The sequence below is a fragment of the Octopus sinensis genome, linkage group LG9 (genome assembly GCF_006345805.1).
Source record: "Octopus sinensis linkage group LG9, ASM634580v1, whole genome shotgun sequence".
In the NCBI taxonomy this organism is placed as follows: Eukaryota; Metazoa; Mollusca; class Cephalopoda; order Octopoda; family Octopodidae; genus Octopus; species Octopus sinensis.
This window is the reverse complement of record NC_043005.1, coordinates 51,088,475-51,106,910: the sequence shown is the minus strand read 5'-3', so window position 1 is coordinate 51,106,910 and position 18,436 is coordinate 51,088,475. Positions and strand designations below refer to the sequence as shown.

At 41.4% G+C, this 18,436-nt stretch overlaps 1 protein-coding gene across 1 annotated transcript in view; it reads left to right on the top strand.

Moving 5' to 3' along the window:
• LOC115215416 (dentin sialophosphoprotein-like) overlaps nucleotides 1-18,436 on the top strand; it is a 42,961-nt gene that overhangs the window by 9,380 nt on the left and 15,145 nt on the right. The window contains exon 2 of the mRNA XM_036505671.1: nucleotides 4,242-4,366. Coding sequence (XP_036361564.1) covers nucleotides 4,258-4,366 — 109 coding nt within the window. The 5' untranslated portion in view covers nucleotides 4,242-4,257. The remainder of the gene's footprint in view (nucleotides 1-4,241; nucleotides 4,367-18,436) is intronic.

The window sequence follows — 18,436 nt, the reverse complement described above, 5'->3', positions numbered from 1 at the left end:
CATAGCCGCACGCCTGTGCTTCTGATCTAGCGACAAGCGAGTTGTGGACCGGAGCGTTGTCCTGCAGAAGGAGGATGTCTTTGCTGATCTTGCCCCGCCTCTTGATTTTGATAGTTTCTCTTAATTTCCTCAAAAGTGAAGCATAATAGGCTCCTGTAATTGTGGTACCCTTTGCCGGGAAATCTGTTATCACTACTCCGTCTTGGTCTTGGTGAGTCACGGTGCTTCCACTGCATTGACTGGGCTTTGGTCTATGGATCATAGTGATGGACCCAGGTTTCATCCTATGTAATCAGTCTTTTGAAAAATTTTGACTCATCTTCTTGGCGCATCTCCAAATTCATCCTCGAGCACTCGACGCGTTCTTGCTTCTGGAAAGGTGTGAGCAACCTGGGAATCCATCTGGCAGACACCTTTTGCATATGCAAATGGTCATGAATGATAGTTTCCACAGACCCGGTACTAATCTTGACCTCGTGGGCTATTTGGCGAATAGTTATTCGTCGATCTTCCAAAATGGCAGCCTCAACTTGACGGACAGATGCCTCATCAGTTGCAGAAGTGGGGCGACCAGATCTGGGAGCTGTTTCCACCGAGTTCCGACCATGTTTGAATTCACGATGCCAGCGTTTTACAAGGTCATATGGTGGGGCATCATTACCATAAGTTACTTTCATTTCATCAAAAGTCTCCCGTGATGTGCGTCCTTTCAAATACAAAAACCAGATCACTGCTCGACACTCAACAGGCTCCATTTCACACTTGACTCAGTTCAAACACCTGTAAATCAGAAACCCCAATTAGTTCAGAGCTGTAATTTGCCACCAACTCTATAGAGATATAAATAATTGCATACGCTAGATCAAACAATGGCAAGTGGGTCAGGGGCATTACGTATTGAACGCCCCTCGTATATTCAGTAAGCATTAAAGCAGACAATATAGCTACTAAACAGTCAGTAAGCAACACACTGAGAGTCAAATAGTGACTAACGAACATGCCAACAACAAAACAGTTACAAGACAATATACCCACATTCGCACAAAGAATAGTACACTAGTATAATTCGATAAAAAACACTTGAATTAATCTGTCACGAAGCAACATTCAACGACATGACGAAAATATTTCAACTCTATTGTCACGAAACGTTGCATCTCCTCTGTCACTTGACAACATACCAAGGATCGTTGTTACCAAACGATGCACTGAGACATAATTGCACTGAGACCAAATGACACATGCACTACTCTATCATCGAAGAACTTACTAATAATACTATTACCAAAACAATACTCAGTTATACTTTCCAAAGAACGCATCAAACAATCTGTCACCGTACACAACACACTAGACTGTCGTCAAACAACACAACGGCTACACCATTATCAAGCAACACACCACTACCCTGTGGCCAAACTATTTGCTAACTGCATTGTTAACAAATGACATGCAATCTCAACAATTCTCTCATCTGACGGTCAACAAAATTGCATTCTTTAATGTTTGTTATTGATTTAGGAAAATATCATTGACTGGTTTTGAATCCACTTAGCAGTTAATTATTCGCTTTAACAAAGTTTTTCATCGGTCCAAACTCATTCAAAATAATTTTCTTGTCTGAAAGAAGTGAAGTACGTCTAGGGCAATTTTTCTGAACGTAGTTATTTTACCACAACTGCCCCACTTACATAAAAAAGAAACAACACTTTGTGTAATTTATAGCAATCTTAGCAAAAGTGTAACGTTCTAAAAAATCTCTATGGATATTCTACTTGTATTTCTGACAGTGAGCCTTTCCTAAAAGTAACTTCATAATGATGCATAGCTCTTTCATATTTGCAACAGGTCTCGTAGATACAGAACTGAATTTACTTCTGTCATGAAGAAATACTGCTCTGAACTTGACTCTTGAAAAAATCTTTGAACAATCGCTTCTCATTCACTATCCCGACTAAGAAACCCTATCACTGACTGTACATTTTTACAAAACACAATTTCATCTTCATGGGAGAACCATTTTTTGAATTTATTATGGTGACTTCGGAAAAGAAACATAGCACCACTTTGCAATAGATGACAACCACGTAATTTTAAATCTGGAATATTAGATAAAAAATGTCTTCACCTTTTTCTTCTTGATATACTCAATCCTTGTTTGATTCTTTATTACTTAATGTAATATGTACACGAAAATTTGGCACTGAAATTTGAGTACTAGTGGGGAACTCGTCTCATTGCAGACGGTAGGCTAGGGTATTTAACTGAGAGTTTAGTTTTTAAAATTATCCATTTTGCGTTTTTTTTTTCACAAATAAAAAATAGAACAGTATGTTATGTAATATTTGTGTTCCATCCAAATAATTGGCATAGCAAATGGCATTTCATTTCAGAACCGTTTGACCATCCGCTTAGTGGTCTTAAATATTTTAAACAAAAAATTATTAAAGGTCCAACTCTTATTCTGATCATCTTTACATCTTAAATGATATTGACAGCATTTTGTTAGTATACATTTACGTTTCTAGGAATTTAACGTGAGACCAATACACACCAGCAGAAATTAGGTTGATTCAGACAGTTCCGCCGCGTGGCAGGACATCTACATGAATACAACACTTGCGTACAGCCATAATAGAGCGACATAGACCAGCTGTTTCTTTTGCAACGTTTACAAGGAAACTTCAAGCTGATCCACATGCAAAGACTACGCTTATGTCTGAACTAGTGTAAACATGTCTCAGCCTATACAGACTGCTACCCTGAAGAATATTAGAACTTTGCAAAGGAATAAAATTGTACAAATTTTACATGAAAATTAATAGAGTTGATATTAATATTGATTTCATAATTTGGCACAAGGTTAGCTGTTTCAGGGTGTAGAGAGTAAGCCGATTACATCGACCTTTAGTACTTGTCTGGTACTTATTTTATCGATCCCGGGAGAATGAAAAGCAAAGTCGACTTTAGAGGAATTTGAACTCGAACATAAAGGCGGACGAAATGTCACTAAGCAGTTTGCCCGGCGTGCAAACGATTCTGCTAGCTTGCCGACTTAGAGGTTTTTTAAATATTAGATACGTTGAAGTAAGGCGGCGAGCTGACAGAAACGTTAGCACGCCGGGCGAAATACTTAGAGGTATTACGTCTGTCTTTACGTTCTGAGTTCAAATTCCACTGAGATCGACTTTGCCTTTCATCCTTTCGGGGGCGATAAATTAAGTAATAGTTGCGTACTGGGGGTCGATCTAATCGACTGGCCCCCTCCTCCACAATTTCGGGTTTTGTGCCTAGAGTAGAAAAGAATATTAGATATGTGGAGGACGGCAAGCTGGTAGAATCGTTAACATGTCGGGCAAAATGCTTAGCGACATTCGCCTGTCTTTATGTTCCGAGTTCAATTTCGTCTTTTCGGGCTCGACAAAATAGGCGCCAGATTGAGAATTTGGGTCGATGTAATCGACCTATTCCCTCCCATTAAATTACTGGGTCTGTGCCAGAATTTGAAACCCGCATTATCAGGTGGTTATGCAAAACTAGAAAGAAAACTGCACCACAAGAAAAGAGGAAAATTGTGATTTCATATTTAGATTTTGCATACAAACACTTCATAAAAGCACTTCATAAAACTGGTTGTTACCAAACAGTTTTGTCAATTGCTTTTATGGAGTTTTTGAGAATATCGTATCAAACTGAACAGTCATTGACTTTCAGAGTGTATATGTTTTTAGTAGTAGTAGTAGTAGTAGTAGTAGTAGTAGTAGTAGTAGTAGTAGTTGTAGTAGTAGTAGTAGTAGTAGTAGTGAAGGCGCATGGCTCAGTGGTTAGAGCGTCGAGCTTACGATCGTGAGTAGGGGGTTCGATTCCCACTTTATTTCACGTTGCTCAAGTTCACTCAGCTATAGAAATGAGTTGCGACATCACTGGTGCCAAGCTGTATCGGCCCCTTGCCTTTCCCTTGGATAACATCAGTGGTTTGGAGAGGAGGAGAGGCTGGTATGCATCGGTGACTGGTGACCTTCCACAAACAACCTAGTCCGGACTTGTGCCTCAGAGGGTAACTTTCTAGGTGCAATCCCACGGTCTTTCAAGACCGAAGGGGGCCTCCACCGTAGTAGTAGTAGTAGTAGTAGTAGTAGGAGGAGGAGGAGAGGGAGGGGGAGTTGTTATTCTTGATGTTGTTTCCTGATGTTGATGTTGGTCTTGATGTTGCTGCAGCTGCTGTTATTAATCCGTTTCAGATTGATGAACTAAAAGATGATAACCACTAGCAAGGTAATCCTGCTTTCAGCATTCCTGTTGTCAGTGGTCACTCAACTGTGGTGTGCTCCTATTCCTATTATTTCAATAGGAAATAAACCGCATGGTGAGTATGTATTAAATATGACGCCTTTGTTCCTCATTATAAACCAAATAGATGTTTGGGTTTAGCGTTGTTGACAGTAGTTTTAATAAAATGCATTTTATGTTTAAAACCGCATCGATCCATGAATAGAAAGAAGACACTCACACACCCATCCATCTATCCATCCATCCATTCATCCATCCATCCATCCATCCATCTATCCATTTATCCATCCATCCATCAATCTATCCAGCCAGCCACCCATCCATCCATCCATCCATCCATCCAGCTAGCTACCCAGCTACCCAGCCAGCCGCTATTCCTGGGAAGGTCGTGGGATTAGAATCCCCAGGCACCTCCTCCTCCATTTGGCCCTGTCAGAAGCAGCTGTCATTAAAGTTTCCGGTTAGATACCCAAGTATGGCCAACCATTTCTTTCTTGGTCTAACCCGAGGTCTCCTACTGGTTGGCTCGGCATGAAAAATCCGTCTTTCCTACGATATTCTAATCTCAATCAAACCCTCTGAATTAAATCATCCTGAAAATGAATGCATAGGGGTGGCTATGTCGTAAGAAGTTTGCTTTCCAACCATGTGGTTCCGAGTTCAGTTCCGTCGTGTGACATCTTGGGCGTCTTCTGCTATAGCCCCAGGCTGGCCAAAGCCTTGCGAGTGGATTTTGGCAGGTAGAAACTGAAAGAAGCCCGTCGGAATAAGTACATACATACATACATAAAACCAGAAAGGAGAAAGCTAATCTGACGACTACAGATTCAATCCATCACTGGAACTGTAAATATCTGTAAAACTTTCCAGATGTTTATCATTTAGATATATATGAGCATGTCTAGATATGTAACTATATGCATGAGAATACATACATAAAACATACAAATCTGCACACACACACACACACACACACACACACCATACACACACATATATATATATACACACACACACACACACACACACACACACACACACACACATATATATATATATATATATGTATATATATATATATTTATAAGTATATATATATATATACAGGGTGGGGAAGCAACATTTACAATATTTTGAGGCAGGGAGTGAAAGACAGTGTATGACTAGTTGTTTATTGAAAGTCATGAGAATTTATTTGTCACAAGACAATTTACATAATAGAAAATATTTTTATTCTGTGTCGTCCTTCTTTCTCAATAACTGCCTTCATACGCTTCCTGAAACTTGCACAGGTGTTCCTCAAATATTCGGAAGAAAACTTCTCCCATTCTTCTTTAATAGTACCTTTAAGAGAGTCGACATTGCTGTGTGATGTTCTATTGGTAGCATGTTCTAAAGCGCCCCAAATAGCATAATCCAGAGAGTTTAGATCTAGGCAAGAATGCAGCCATAAATATGATTCCAAAAAATTTCTAAAGTTGGATTTACAGAAATCTTGTATTTTTCTAGTTGTGTGGGCTGGAGCACCATCCTGTGTCCATACATAATTACCATCTGGGTAGTTTGCTTTAAGCCATCGCAATACCTGGTATCTCAGAGTCTTGTAGTAAGTATTAACATTGATCTTTTCATCAGCTTTGTAGAATTTTATAGGCATTTTCTTTCCATCGGAAGCCACAACATCAAAAGCCATAACTTGAGCAGGATCTTTTGTTTTGAATGTCCCCTTAACCTCAGCTGTTGATTTTGCGATAAATCTGTCATTTCTGCTGTTCAGAACAGCATTGGCAGTGAAGATCTTTTCATCTGAAAAGATCGTTACAATGGAGGACTTTTTCTTGAAACATGTAATAATTTTCTTGCACCTCTCCAATCTCTTTTCCTTCATAGCTGTTATCAACAAGTGTTTTGGGGTTCTCGTGTAAGATTTTAACTTCAAATCATATTTTACAGCATTTCTAATGGTCTTGTTGTCTAGTTCAATTGCCATTTTTCTCATGGATTTGGTTGGATCCTTTAGGATTTGGGATTTGAGAGCTTTAATAAAAGCTTTGGTACGTCTTTTGTTGATTCCTCAACTTCCAGACTTTCTCATAATAGATTTGCTCATAGTCATTCTATTCTTTACATTATAAATAGTCTTTATGGACATTCCAACTATTTTTGAAATCTCCTTTAGTGTGACGAGTGCATTCAGAAAATCACACACTCTTTGACTTTTGCTTTCCTGATTACTCATATGGGCAAAAGTTTCTGAAAAGGTAAGGATAATAGTGTTAGGTATGAGTATGACATCAATATATGCTAGGTTTCAAAACAATTGACTTAGTGTCTCCTGAGAAAAAACAACTTAACTTTCATTGTAAATTTTGCTTCCCCAAATTGTATATATATATGTATCGCGAAGTATATTTGTCACCTAAATGTGGCTGACCCTTAAGGGTTGATGCTACCGTAGCTTGTAGCTCCATGAAAACATTTCCTCCAGCTGGCTATTGATTCACTATCTGTGCCCTATCAGTATTTGCAAAGGGAAGTCATCGTTCCCATCTCCAGCCTGATGTGATACACACGGACCGGAGTTTCTGGGTATTGACCCGTCATCAGCGCGTGACAACCACCGATTTCTTTATTATGATAATATACATCAATTACAAAGAAGGACAATACAGGACGTTACAAACATATAAATGAGCTAAGTGAGTTTATAATTAAAAACTGGATGAATCATATATATAAATTAAAAATTTACACAAACTATTTTCATAAAAAATGGCCGGAAATCCATCGACTACACTTCGCTTCTGCCATGGATGGAATTAAGTAGAGACATTTACTCCCAATTTTCACACGACATCCTCCCATCTTTTCTCATATATACGTCGCCACAGTTGTCTTCTCGCCAGTCCTATCTTGCTCTTCAGATGGTACCTGAAGTAGAACAGCAAACCATGGCCAGAGATGAAGGATCCTGTCACGATTCCTTGCATACTGGTTCTCCATGCACACTCTTTCATTACTGTAATCCTACACAGAAAACGTGCCTCAAGTTCCTTTGATAGTCATGTTGGCGGTACAATCTTTATCACAGACTCAGCTGATAGCTGTACACTTCTCAGGTGTGACAACATGTGTTCTACGTAAATTATCAAACTCGAAGGCTCCGGGAACTGTACAAGAGCGTGCAGGACAGTTGCCTTGTCCTGTCTGCACGTTGTCCGTGCCTGGACAATTTATCCCGGATAGGTAACGCATCCCTGTAACACTGCCAGGTCTGGGGAATTTTATAATTATCCAAATACTCCAACCTGAAGGTTTTTTGAAACAGGTTGGATAGCTGGTTCTCATCGAACCCCAGAGCCTCTCCTAGGTCGCCATCGCTCTTATACTCAACCATCCCTTTATAAAATACCGAGGTAGTATTCCCGCTGCTGACCTTGCCCGCCCTGTGGATTAGTGCAAGTGCCTGTCGGTACTCCTTTTGCTATTCAGTTATATTCTGTCTTTTAATCAAATCGGTTGTAAATTCCACCAAGGAGGCCGGTCATGGAAAGAATTCCCCTGCAAGCGAATTCCACACCTGGCCACCATCCAGGTAGAGCCAGAGCTGCCTTAGCCTAAGTGCATGCCTGCACATCAATAGCCACGGCATCCCTAACCCACTCTTTAGCGGTTTTTGGCAGCATACGGAGCGCCTCACAAGCGGTTTTACCCCCCCCCCCCCAAAAAAAAAAGTGGAAGAGAAGTCGCACCAACTTGCATAGCCACGAATCAGGGCAAGAGACAACAGTCAGACGGTAGGTGATGACAGAAGCAATAAACACCTGCACCACCTCCGCCTTCCCTTTCAGGGGCAGCGCCCTTCCAGACCAGGTCCGCACTAGGGCCTCCACCCTGCCTGCCACCTCACTCCAATTCTTCTCTGTCAAGGAATCTGGTCCAAACCAAACTCCAAGCAACTTAACAGGACCATACGTCCAGTGCGCCACGACATTGGACGTTATCGGCTTGCCGCTCCAGGTGCCGAGCCGCAAACCAATGGACTTGTCTTTGTTAACTTTTACCCCTGCCACCGCCTCGTATCCTTTGTTTGCATCCTCTACAAAAGGTAGCTGAGCTACATTGGACACAGTGATGGTGACGTCATCCGTATATGCAGAAACAGACTTACCACATCTGATTTCATTGGGGATGCCCCCTAAACACTCCAACCTCCGCAGCAATGGCTCAAGAATCAGTACATACAGAAACGGAGATACGGGGCACCTTTGACGAACCGAGCGCTTGATCTCAAACAGCCCCGACAGGTAACCGTTTATTTGGACTGCGGATTTGATGCCGCCATAGATGGCCTTGATCCAACCGCGAAAGTCCGAGTCTAGCCCAGCCGCCTCAAGGACTGCCGCCAAGTACTGGTGGTCTACCCTATCGAAAGCTTTACTTTGGTCTAAATGGACCAATGCCCCACCTTTACCGAATACTTTACCCGCTCTAAGGTGTAGCGTAAGAGATGAAGATTGTCCTGGATTCACCTGCTTGGGATGGCGCATGTCTGCGCCTTCCCTAAAAGTTTCTCCGTGACACGCGTCAACATTTCTGCTAACACCTTGGCCAAAACCTTTAACTCTACATTGAGTAGAGTTATGGGCCTAATATGATTCCCCTTGCTCGGGTCTTTTCTGATTAGCGTCACCACTCCCCGACTCACAAAGCTGGGAATCCCCCCATTGTGCTGCCAGTTTGTGTAGACACAGGTCAGCAAGTGTCCGAACAAGTCCGGCATGCTACGATTAAATTCATAGAGCAGAACATCCAGACCCGGCGACTTGTCCCCGGCGCATTCATCCAGCACCTCCTCGACCCCTGCAGCTGTAATCGGCCTTTCGCAACATTCCGCCTCCCGCGCCGAGAGTCGCTGCCCGCCGGCGAGGAAGTCCTTTAGGGACTCCCCACGGTCCAGCAACCCGCTCTCCCCGAACAACCGGGTGAAATGTTGGTGAAAAGCCTTTTGCATCTCCTCCTGTCCTTTGATCGTGCGCTCCTGCTCGTCAATCAAAGACGTTATAGAGGCTTCTCTGCCTCTCCGACTCTCCACACGACGTGCCCATCCGGCAACGTTAATACCTTCTCTACCCGCCGCACGTAAATTAGCCCTAACTCTACACCCTTCGTGTTTGGCTTTGAGATGATGGAAAAAACCGCTCTTGCCGCCATCACACTGGATGAAGAACCAGGTTCCATGGCCTCCTCTAATTCCTTAATCAGATTCCCTTCTATTCTAGTCTTCTCTAAACTTAGCTGTTTACTAAATCTAAGAGACTCAGAATGAATGGCTCGCTTGATGGCGCACCACTATCTGTTATTAATGATGGCGCCGCATAATGCCCTCTACACTAAATTCTTAACCCGGGCACGGAAGGTTTTACAAGTCAAAATAGTCTTGTTCATCTTCCAGTACCCTAGTCCCTGTCTATGACACTTGACTAAGTACACCTCGCACGTCACAAATTTGTGATACGTGTAAAAGACACAACAAAAGCGTGGGCAACTAAACGTATTCCTATCTCTATCTCTAAATATATCCTATTTGAATAAGATCTGTGTAAATCGTCGTTATTAGTCCACATCCACTGTGGAACGAGCGGCTCATCCAGTCTATATCAGTCTACTGGGTTATAGCTTGCTAGTAGCCTTTTTAGACCAGGATTTCCCCTTCTATCGGTCGAGCCAACACTGTCCACCCGTGCGTCGAGAATAGTGTTAAAGTCTCCTACTAAAACTAGAGTTTTAGACGTCACCACAAAGCCCTCCAGGTCTCGAAAAGACCAGCTTGTCTACACTCTTCAGGAGCGTAGACCGCTACCAACCTGAAGGACTGCTTATTTGCGTGTGTCACAACTAGGACGACCAGCCTACCTTCTGGGTCTTGAAAGACTGTACTTACCTGTACGTGAAGCTTTTTCTTAACAATACCACCACGCCCCCGCCTCACCGTCGAATTGGAGAAATAAATTTCTCATAGCCATTTAGAAGATGCTAGAACGCCTGTGGCCTGTTCAACTTGGACTCAGTCGCAACACATATATCAATTTCTAGTGACCTGAGGTCGTCCAGGGGACAAGTTTGCTTCCATCTCAACCTCAGGCCACGAACATTTATACACCCTAACTTAATTTCCATGGTAAAAAATAATTGAACTTACATTTTAAGTTTGAAGAGGGGCTGCACGAATTCGACAACCCCTCCTTTTCTTTCTGGGGAGTAGTCGCTGGTGTAGCCGCACGGCTAAACACAAGTCTTTTGTTGGTCATCTCTTGGCTAACATCTAGTATATCCTGCGGGTATTTTACTTCAAATTGTTCAAATTGTTCCGCTTCTATCCTTGCCGACTATATATTCGGTGGCATGCCTTGTATTGGTCGAAACACATATGCTTTGTAATGCGAAGTTATTATTTTCGCTAGAACGTCATTTTTTCTCGTTGAACTTAACAATTCTTTCTCCTAGTGCTTTTTAAGGGAGGGGGTTGTGGACGAGTTTCGACTTGGGGGTGGATTGGGAAGATTGTTCTGCGTTTGCGTTTTATGTAGATGATTTCTTTGTCAGGGGAGGTGAGTCTGGGGCTTGGGCTTTTTTCCCTTTTATGTGAAGTCACTGTGGTAAATTCCATTTCCTGTACGGTATCCTTGTGTTGTGTGTTTTGTATATTTGTATTGTTCCTTACTTCTGCTTTTCCCGTGACGCTTTCTGTGGCGTTTTCTGTATCGCTTTCCGTCGCTTTTTTATTATTTTCTTTTGTGGGAGGGATTTCAGCATCATTTAGTTGTTTTAAAATTTTTTTGGCACTCCGAACGGACATGCCCTTTCCCCTCACATTTAACACATCTGGGTCTACGTCCATCGACTGAAACTCTAGCGCCCAGTCTCTCCCCTATAAAAATGTGGTCTGCCCTCGATTCAAGTATGTCATTTGGGCCTTGAACTAACATCTCGAGAGTTTGGCCTTTCCAGTTTAGAGCCTCTCGCTTTTTCATTTGTAGTATTGTTATTTCTTCTTCTGCGTCGTAAATTACGGCCGCTGCCATCCATGTTACATCGTAACCTCTACTGTTATTTTTGCAGTTCTCCGGCCTAGGTAGGTCGGAAGAGCAACATTATTTCATCACTTTTTAAAGTTTGCGTCGATATTTCTTTTGCTATTTCAGCATTCTCGAATTGCGCCTCAACAGTGACGCTTCTTGGTCCTCGACCGACATAGGTAATTTTTCCCCATATGGGTGCGAGGCACTTCTCTACCACCTCGTTCTTCACTGACATAATTCTTATTTCTTTACGATTGTATATTTTGTATACTACCGTTCTGGCAGTTAAGTTGTGTATCATATGCTGTGGTGGCAGAAGTTTTGTTTCGTTGCCACTTTTCTTTATAAGGTTTCGAAACTTAAATAATTGTTCCTTAGACACCTCTAATTCACAGAAATTTCCACCGACAGCACCAGAGAAACCTGGCTTTTCCTTTCCTTCCTGGTTACCAATTTGGTTACATTCTTTCATTGCCGGGAAATCCTCCATTGAGAACAGAAAGTCGACATTCGACAATAGATTTAATTTCATTTTTACAAATAGCCTCCGAATTTCAAAAAGAAGCGCAAATGTCTTTGTCAAAATTAATTTTTCACCCTACAACGGGCCCAAATAGTTCAACAAGTTGTATATAAAAACAATTTTCTGCCCCGTAGGGCGAAAATTTTCGTCAAAATGACGGCAACAGGTACAATTCCAAGAAGAGCTCAACAGATAATCAACAAAAAAAAGACATTAACCAACTCACTAAGGTGTGTGTGTGTGTGTGTTTGTGTATGTCTGTGTGTGTGTGCCTGTGCTGCTATTTGTTTGTCCCCCACCAAAGTCCCCATAACTTAGCGGTTCGGCAAAAAAAGATTAAGTGTCAGACATTAAAATATGAATAAGTTTTGGGGTCAATTTGTTCGACGAAACACTTCAAGATGGTTTCCCATCATGACCGCATCCCAAAGATAAAAGAAAAACATTCGATCAATTATGTAAATTTAATTGATTTTCTATTTTCGTCTCTTCATTAATCTACACTTAATCTCTTCATCAATCTAACTAGCCGCATAGCCCTGTCCACCTAGGTTCAAGCATTGTTTTTGTCTCTCTACACACCGTGATACACACATATACAAAACCACTACCAACCATTGATAAGCACTACCAACCATTGATAATCGCACACACACACACGCGCGCACACACATACCAACGATTCTTCACACTCTCCTGTCCCAGAAAGCACTTTCTCTTTGTCCATCTACTTTCGGTTATTTCAAAAATGTAACTACACATGGACTGTTGGCGATTTTTTCCCTCCTTCTTCCATTTCTTTTGGAATTTCCTAGGTCTCCTGTTTCTGAAGAAGAGCTATGCTGGAAACGTAAAACAACCACTCTTTTCCTTCTCTGAGCGTCTTATTAATACTTTGCATGAGTTACGTCCTCACATTGTTTTATCTTGTCTTTTTTCTCCGTTTTTAAAAAATTACTTATACATATATATAGGTAGGTAAAAAGATAGACACAAAGGTAAGTAGATAGATAGGTACATAGATAATATGGGCAGACAAGCACACACACACACACACACACACACAACCACACATACACACGCGCGTGCTCATACACATACAAAAGGAGACGAAAACACATGACCATATGCATACACACAAAAACACATGGAGATACATCCATACATAACAGACGCACATACATAGTCACAAAAACCATGCTCATAGATACACTCAAATATGCACACACAAGGAGACTGGGGTACATACACAAATACATCTCCCTCACACATACAATCATGCGCACACAAAGACATGAATATGCAGAATACATACACACGCGCATACATACATATGTTCATACGCACACATATATACATACATACATACATACATACATACATACATACATACATACATACATCATGTCTTGCAAACAACTTGCACATGCAAGTGCTACCAGTTAAAACCTCCGTATACCGGAAGCTAGCAAGTGTATGGGGTCATCAGGAGAGAATGCGTGCCGTTTCGGGGCCTACCTCTCGACGGCATCAATGCGCACCGCCCCCCCCTCACTGATATGAGGCCCCGCTTGCTAGATCAGCTGGTTATGAAGTTAAACTCAATATACTTCTAGCCATCGCTCATCGTCTCTTTTTAACCAAATCCAGTGGCTAGCCTTCTCCACTGTAGATTGGATATCAGTCATGGTGGTATTGACTTTACGATGAGTTAGGCCTAGCGATAACACACACGCACACACACACACACACATATATATATATATATGTGTGTGTCTATACTATTTATTTGTGTAGCTAATGATAGCTCTGCATATAAACTGATGTAATGCTTGCATTGTTCAATTAAATGGAGTTGCTTGAAACGGTCCTACTGCATCACTTCTTGATAACTTGTTACTTATTTGCCAGACATAGGGTGTTGCAGCAGCCATCCTGCTGAGCCAGAGCAACACTACCTCTTCTAGACACTTGATGTGGGCCTCCGTGTTGAGACTGAGGCCGTGTGGGAAGGTGAATGGAGACATAACGTCGCTATCACTAGTGATCACTCCAAACACCATGATTTTGACTGGATATTTGATTTTATTACTCTCGGTACATGTCCTCAGATAGTTCTGATCTCAGATTGACATCCAAATACTCTGAAATATTCGTACTGGAAATTCCAACGCGAATACCAAGCAGTGCAGCATGTCGTTTCCATATTTCCGGCAGAGTGAATTGTGTTATGGTGCTGTTTACCTCATAGACGGTGCCCAACTGACCCTACTATACTGTGTAGTCGACAACATCAAAAGCAAACACTGTGCATGCATGAAATTAAACATATAAAATGGCAATAATTTACCCGTCGGACCCTGTGTGCGTGTATATATATAAATATATATAGAGGGCGACGAGCTGGCAGAATCGTTAGCACGCCGGGCGAAATGCTCAGCGGTATTCCGTCTGTCGCTAGGTTCTGAGTTCAAATTCCGCCGAGGTCGACTTTGCCTTTCATCCATTCGAGGTCGATTAAATAAGTACCAGTTACGCACTGGGGTCGATATAATCGACTTAATCCCTTTGTCCTTGCTTGTGGGCAATAAAGAAATAGGTATTTCGTCTGCCGCTACGTTATGAGTTCAAATTCCGCCCAGGTCAACTTTGCCTTTCATCCTTTTGGGGTCGATTGAATAAGTACCAGTTACGCACTGGGGTCGATATAATCGACTTGATCCGTTTGTCTGTCTTTGTTTGTCCTCTCTGTGTTTGACCCTTTGTGGGTAATAAAGAAATAGGTATTTCGTCTGCCGTTACGTTCTGAGTTCAAATTCCGCCGAGGTCAACTTTGCCTTTCATCCTTTCGGGGTCGATTAAGTAAGTACCAGTTATGCACTGGGGTCGATGTAATCGACTTAATCTCTTTGGCTGTCCTTGTTTGTTCTCTTTCTGTTTAGCGCCCTGTGGGCAATAAAGAAATATATATAAGTATATATATGTATGTATGTGTGTATATATATATATATATATATATATATATGCATAAACATACTTATACACACACACAAACACATACGCACACACGCACACTCATACATATATATATATGTGTATATATATATATATATTATATAAAATCCATTCTGTCTGTCTGTGTGTGTGTCTTCTAGGATCTCGGGCATCCTCCATCCGATTGCGCTCAAATTTGTTATGTAGATACCGACGGTATCAGTGCGTGTATAAGTCTTGAAAAAATTACAAAAATCGATTCCATGTGAGAATGCGATCGACAAAGCCGTTTTTGTTCTGCTTTTCTTCCGTCAACCTGTACATAACTGCACCTTCCATTTTTTTGTGTTTTTGTACTGCTTTAAGGCACATTTCTTTCCTGCCAAGCTGACTGTTTAAACCATGTTTGTGTTCTCCTTGTCAACAGCTTTTTCATTACTGGTTCTTTAAACTCTTCGGTTGCATATTTGTATGAAAAAAGTCGTTTTTCTTTGGAATAGAAAAAAAAAGTCTATCTTTATTTCTTCTTTTGCTGGTGTCTCAAATTTAGGTTAAATCAGTGTTTCTCAAAGGGGAGGCCTATGGGACGGTCGGACAAGTTGTTTGAGAAAATTTGTTTTAAATGTTTGACAACTCAGCACCGTCCATTTGCTTACATCTTCTACCGTTTACTCATGCACCAAGGATTGTGGGGCAGTTTTACCTCGCTGATTTGATCTGTATACATTAGTATTTACTTAAAATACTCCCTATCATTGTCTACGGTCATGATGCCCTACAACCCCACTTCAGCACAAACTTTCTTTAATTACCCTCCGCTCATAGTGTGATAACATGGGGTGAACTGCGAGCATGACCTTTGACATGTGGGCGTGAACACTATTAATGTACATCCCCTTTTTCGATCTGTGTACATTAGTGTTTACTTAAACCAACCCCTATTATTAACTACGGTCATGTTGCCCCCCGCCCCACTTTAAATTTTTTATTTGGTGAGAATGATTCCTTAGTGTTTACCCTTCCGCCCATTATAGCCGACAATCATAATGCCCCCTTTTCACCTCTATTATTCTTAATGAATTTATGTCAATAGTCTGTCAAAAAGGGTTGAACTCCGAACATGACCTTTGACCTATGCGCATGAACACTGTTGATTGTCCACTGTAATGAATCTGTCCAATTAATTCTTTGATTGAATTTCATTGGTGGAACACTGTTCATCTGATCATGCCAGTGTTAAATCGTAATTATTGATGCACATTTGTGTATATCTGATACGTGCTTCAGCTTACAGGTTAGGCCTATTTGACGTATATTATTACTTGAACTCCATATTTCCTGTTGAAATTATTCGTTGTCCCCTACCAATTTTTAGCTTACCCGTCATTAGAAAATACTGTATTCAGTGTCTTTGTGTCCACATAGCTAACTGTCTGTCCCTGCTTCCACCTTTCTTGAATAATACGTTTAGTAGGTTCACTTTTTATACATCATGCCAAATTTGTTTTTGTGTCCCTTTTAGCCGGTTTTTTCGTAAACTCGCTATTTAAAAATAGTCCAATACTACTGCCATGTCACCCAAGAAAAGAATGTGCCTTGGTCGTAAAACAGAGCCTGCTTCGGCTGCCAAAAGAAGGAGGGCGAGCCATGTTTCTCTCATGGCCAGTTATACGTCGGATGTCCCAGAGTTGGAAGCAAACAAAATCTATTCGTACTTGCCCCTAATGGCAAAACGAAAAATGTGGTCTACAGAGAGGTGTTGTAGGCACTTCACGCGCCAACTGCTTTCAAATTCGAGAACCTCTATGCCTCTCCTGCACCAGTGCAACCTTGCAGACCTGATATGTGGTGAATGCTATTGTAGTCATGCTTTCAAAGTTACTAACTTACCTCAACCATGTTTCTTTTCCTTTGTCCAACGTAGGTTTGTCATCTGTTTTCACAGAGTTTACATTTAAACAATCCCGTTGCTTTCGGTGTAAACGAAAAAGAGGCCATTTTGAGGGCCACTTTACATACGATTGATACACCACCTGAGAACACATAGACCTTTTCAGGGATTCTTGTCAAATTGTTACCGATGTGAGAATGACAAAAAAGCCTTTTTCAGTGCTACTTTACTCGTGATTGTCAAACCATCTTCGAACGCATTAAAGCATTTCTCAGGACATCATATCAAACAGTTACTCCTTGGATTTAGCGGTACCCGGCGACCAGTTTTGTCACAATTTGGCGTTAACGTTCTTTATGACATAGGAAATTTACTAAGTATCAACAACGTTGTAGTATTTGAACCCCGAGCAATGCCTGGTACTTCTGCTAGCATATATATATATATATATATATATATATATTGTTGGTTGGCATCCTTTTTGTCTCGGGAGACAATGGAGTTGCACATAAAATAGTCTAGCCCGGTTTTTTCATTTCATGTCCTAATACATCTCCTGCTGTGGCTGTGTAGTCCTATCCTGGACAAACAAAAGAGGGAACACAAAGGAGTGACAGAGAGAGAGAGAGAGAGAGAGAGAGAGAGAGAGAGAGAGAGAGAGAGAGAGGAGAGATGGAAAGACAAAAAAGACGTCAACAAGAAACTATGACATTACAACCAGCCAGGAACAGTCTTCGCTACATTTGCGGCACCTGCCAGAGGGAGTGTTTGTCCAGGATATATATATATATATACACACATATGTGGCACTCCATCGGCTACAATGACGAGGCTTCTAGTTGATCCAATCAGACATGTGTACCCTTAACGTAAGTCCTCAGGGAAATTCAGCGTAACACAGAGTTTGACAGAGCTGGCCCTTTGAAATACAAGGCACTATTCCTTTTTGCCAGCTGAGTGGACTGGAGCAGCGTGAAATAAAGTGATTTGCTCAAGGACACAATGCGTTACCGGGAACTGAACTCATGATCGTTAGATCGAGCGCCTAATACCCTAACTACTAACCCACGCGAATTCACGCACACACACACGCGCGCGCGTATGTATGTAATTTTTATTCTGTTGTTGCTGATACATTTGTCGTTAGCGTTGTTAACGCTGCTTTTGTTTAATATATATCTTTGTTGGGAATTTCATAATCAGCTTTGTCAATATACTTTTCGGGTTTTTATTTTATTTTATTTTATCTTTCTTCTTTGTACTTGTTTTGAGGAGACAACCAAGTTCAAGCAATGTTTTTACAGATCGATTTTTAAACACCCGCACTAGATCTTATTGGTGTTCCCATGGGGGCGGTACCGACCATCCTGCTAACCACAGTTTGAATGGATCTGAAGTTCGATCAATCGAACAACTACCGTTTCATCGTCTTAATCAATGGAGGATTTATCACTCACTGACCCATACACACACAGACACATACACACATACACACACATACACACACACACACACACACACACACACACACAAAGACGCACATACACACACACACTCACACGTATATATATGTGTATGTGTGTGTGTATGTGTGTGTGTGCATGTATGAGTAAGTGATAAATCCTCCGTTGGTTAAGTCGATGAAACGTTAGTTGT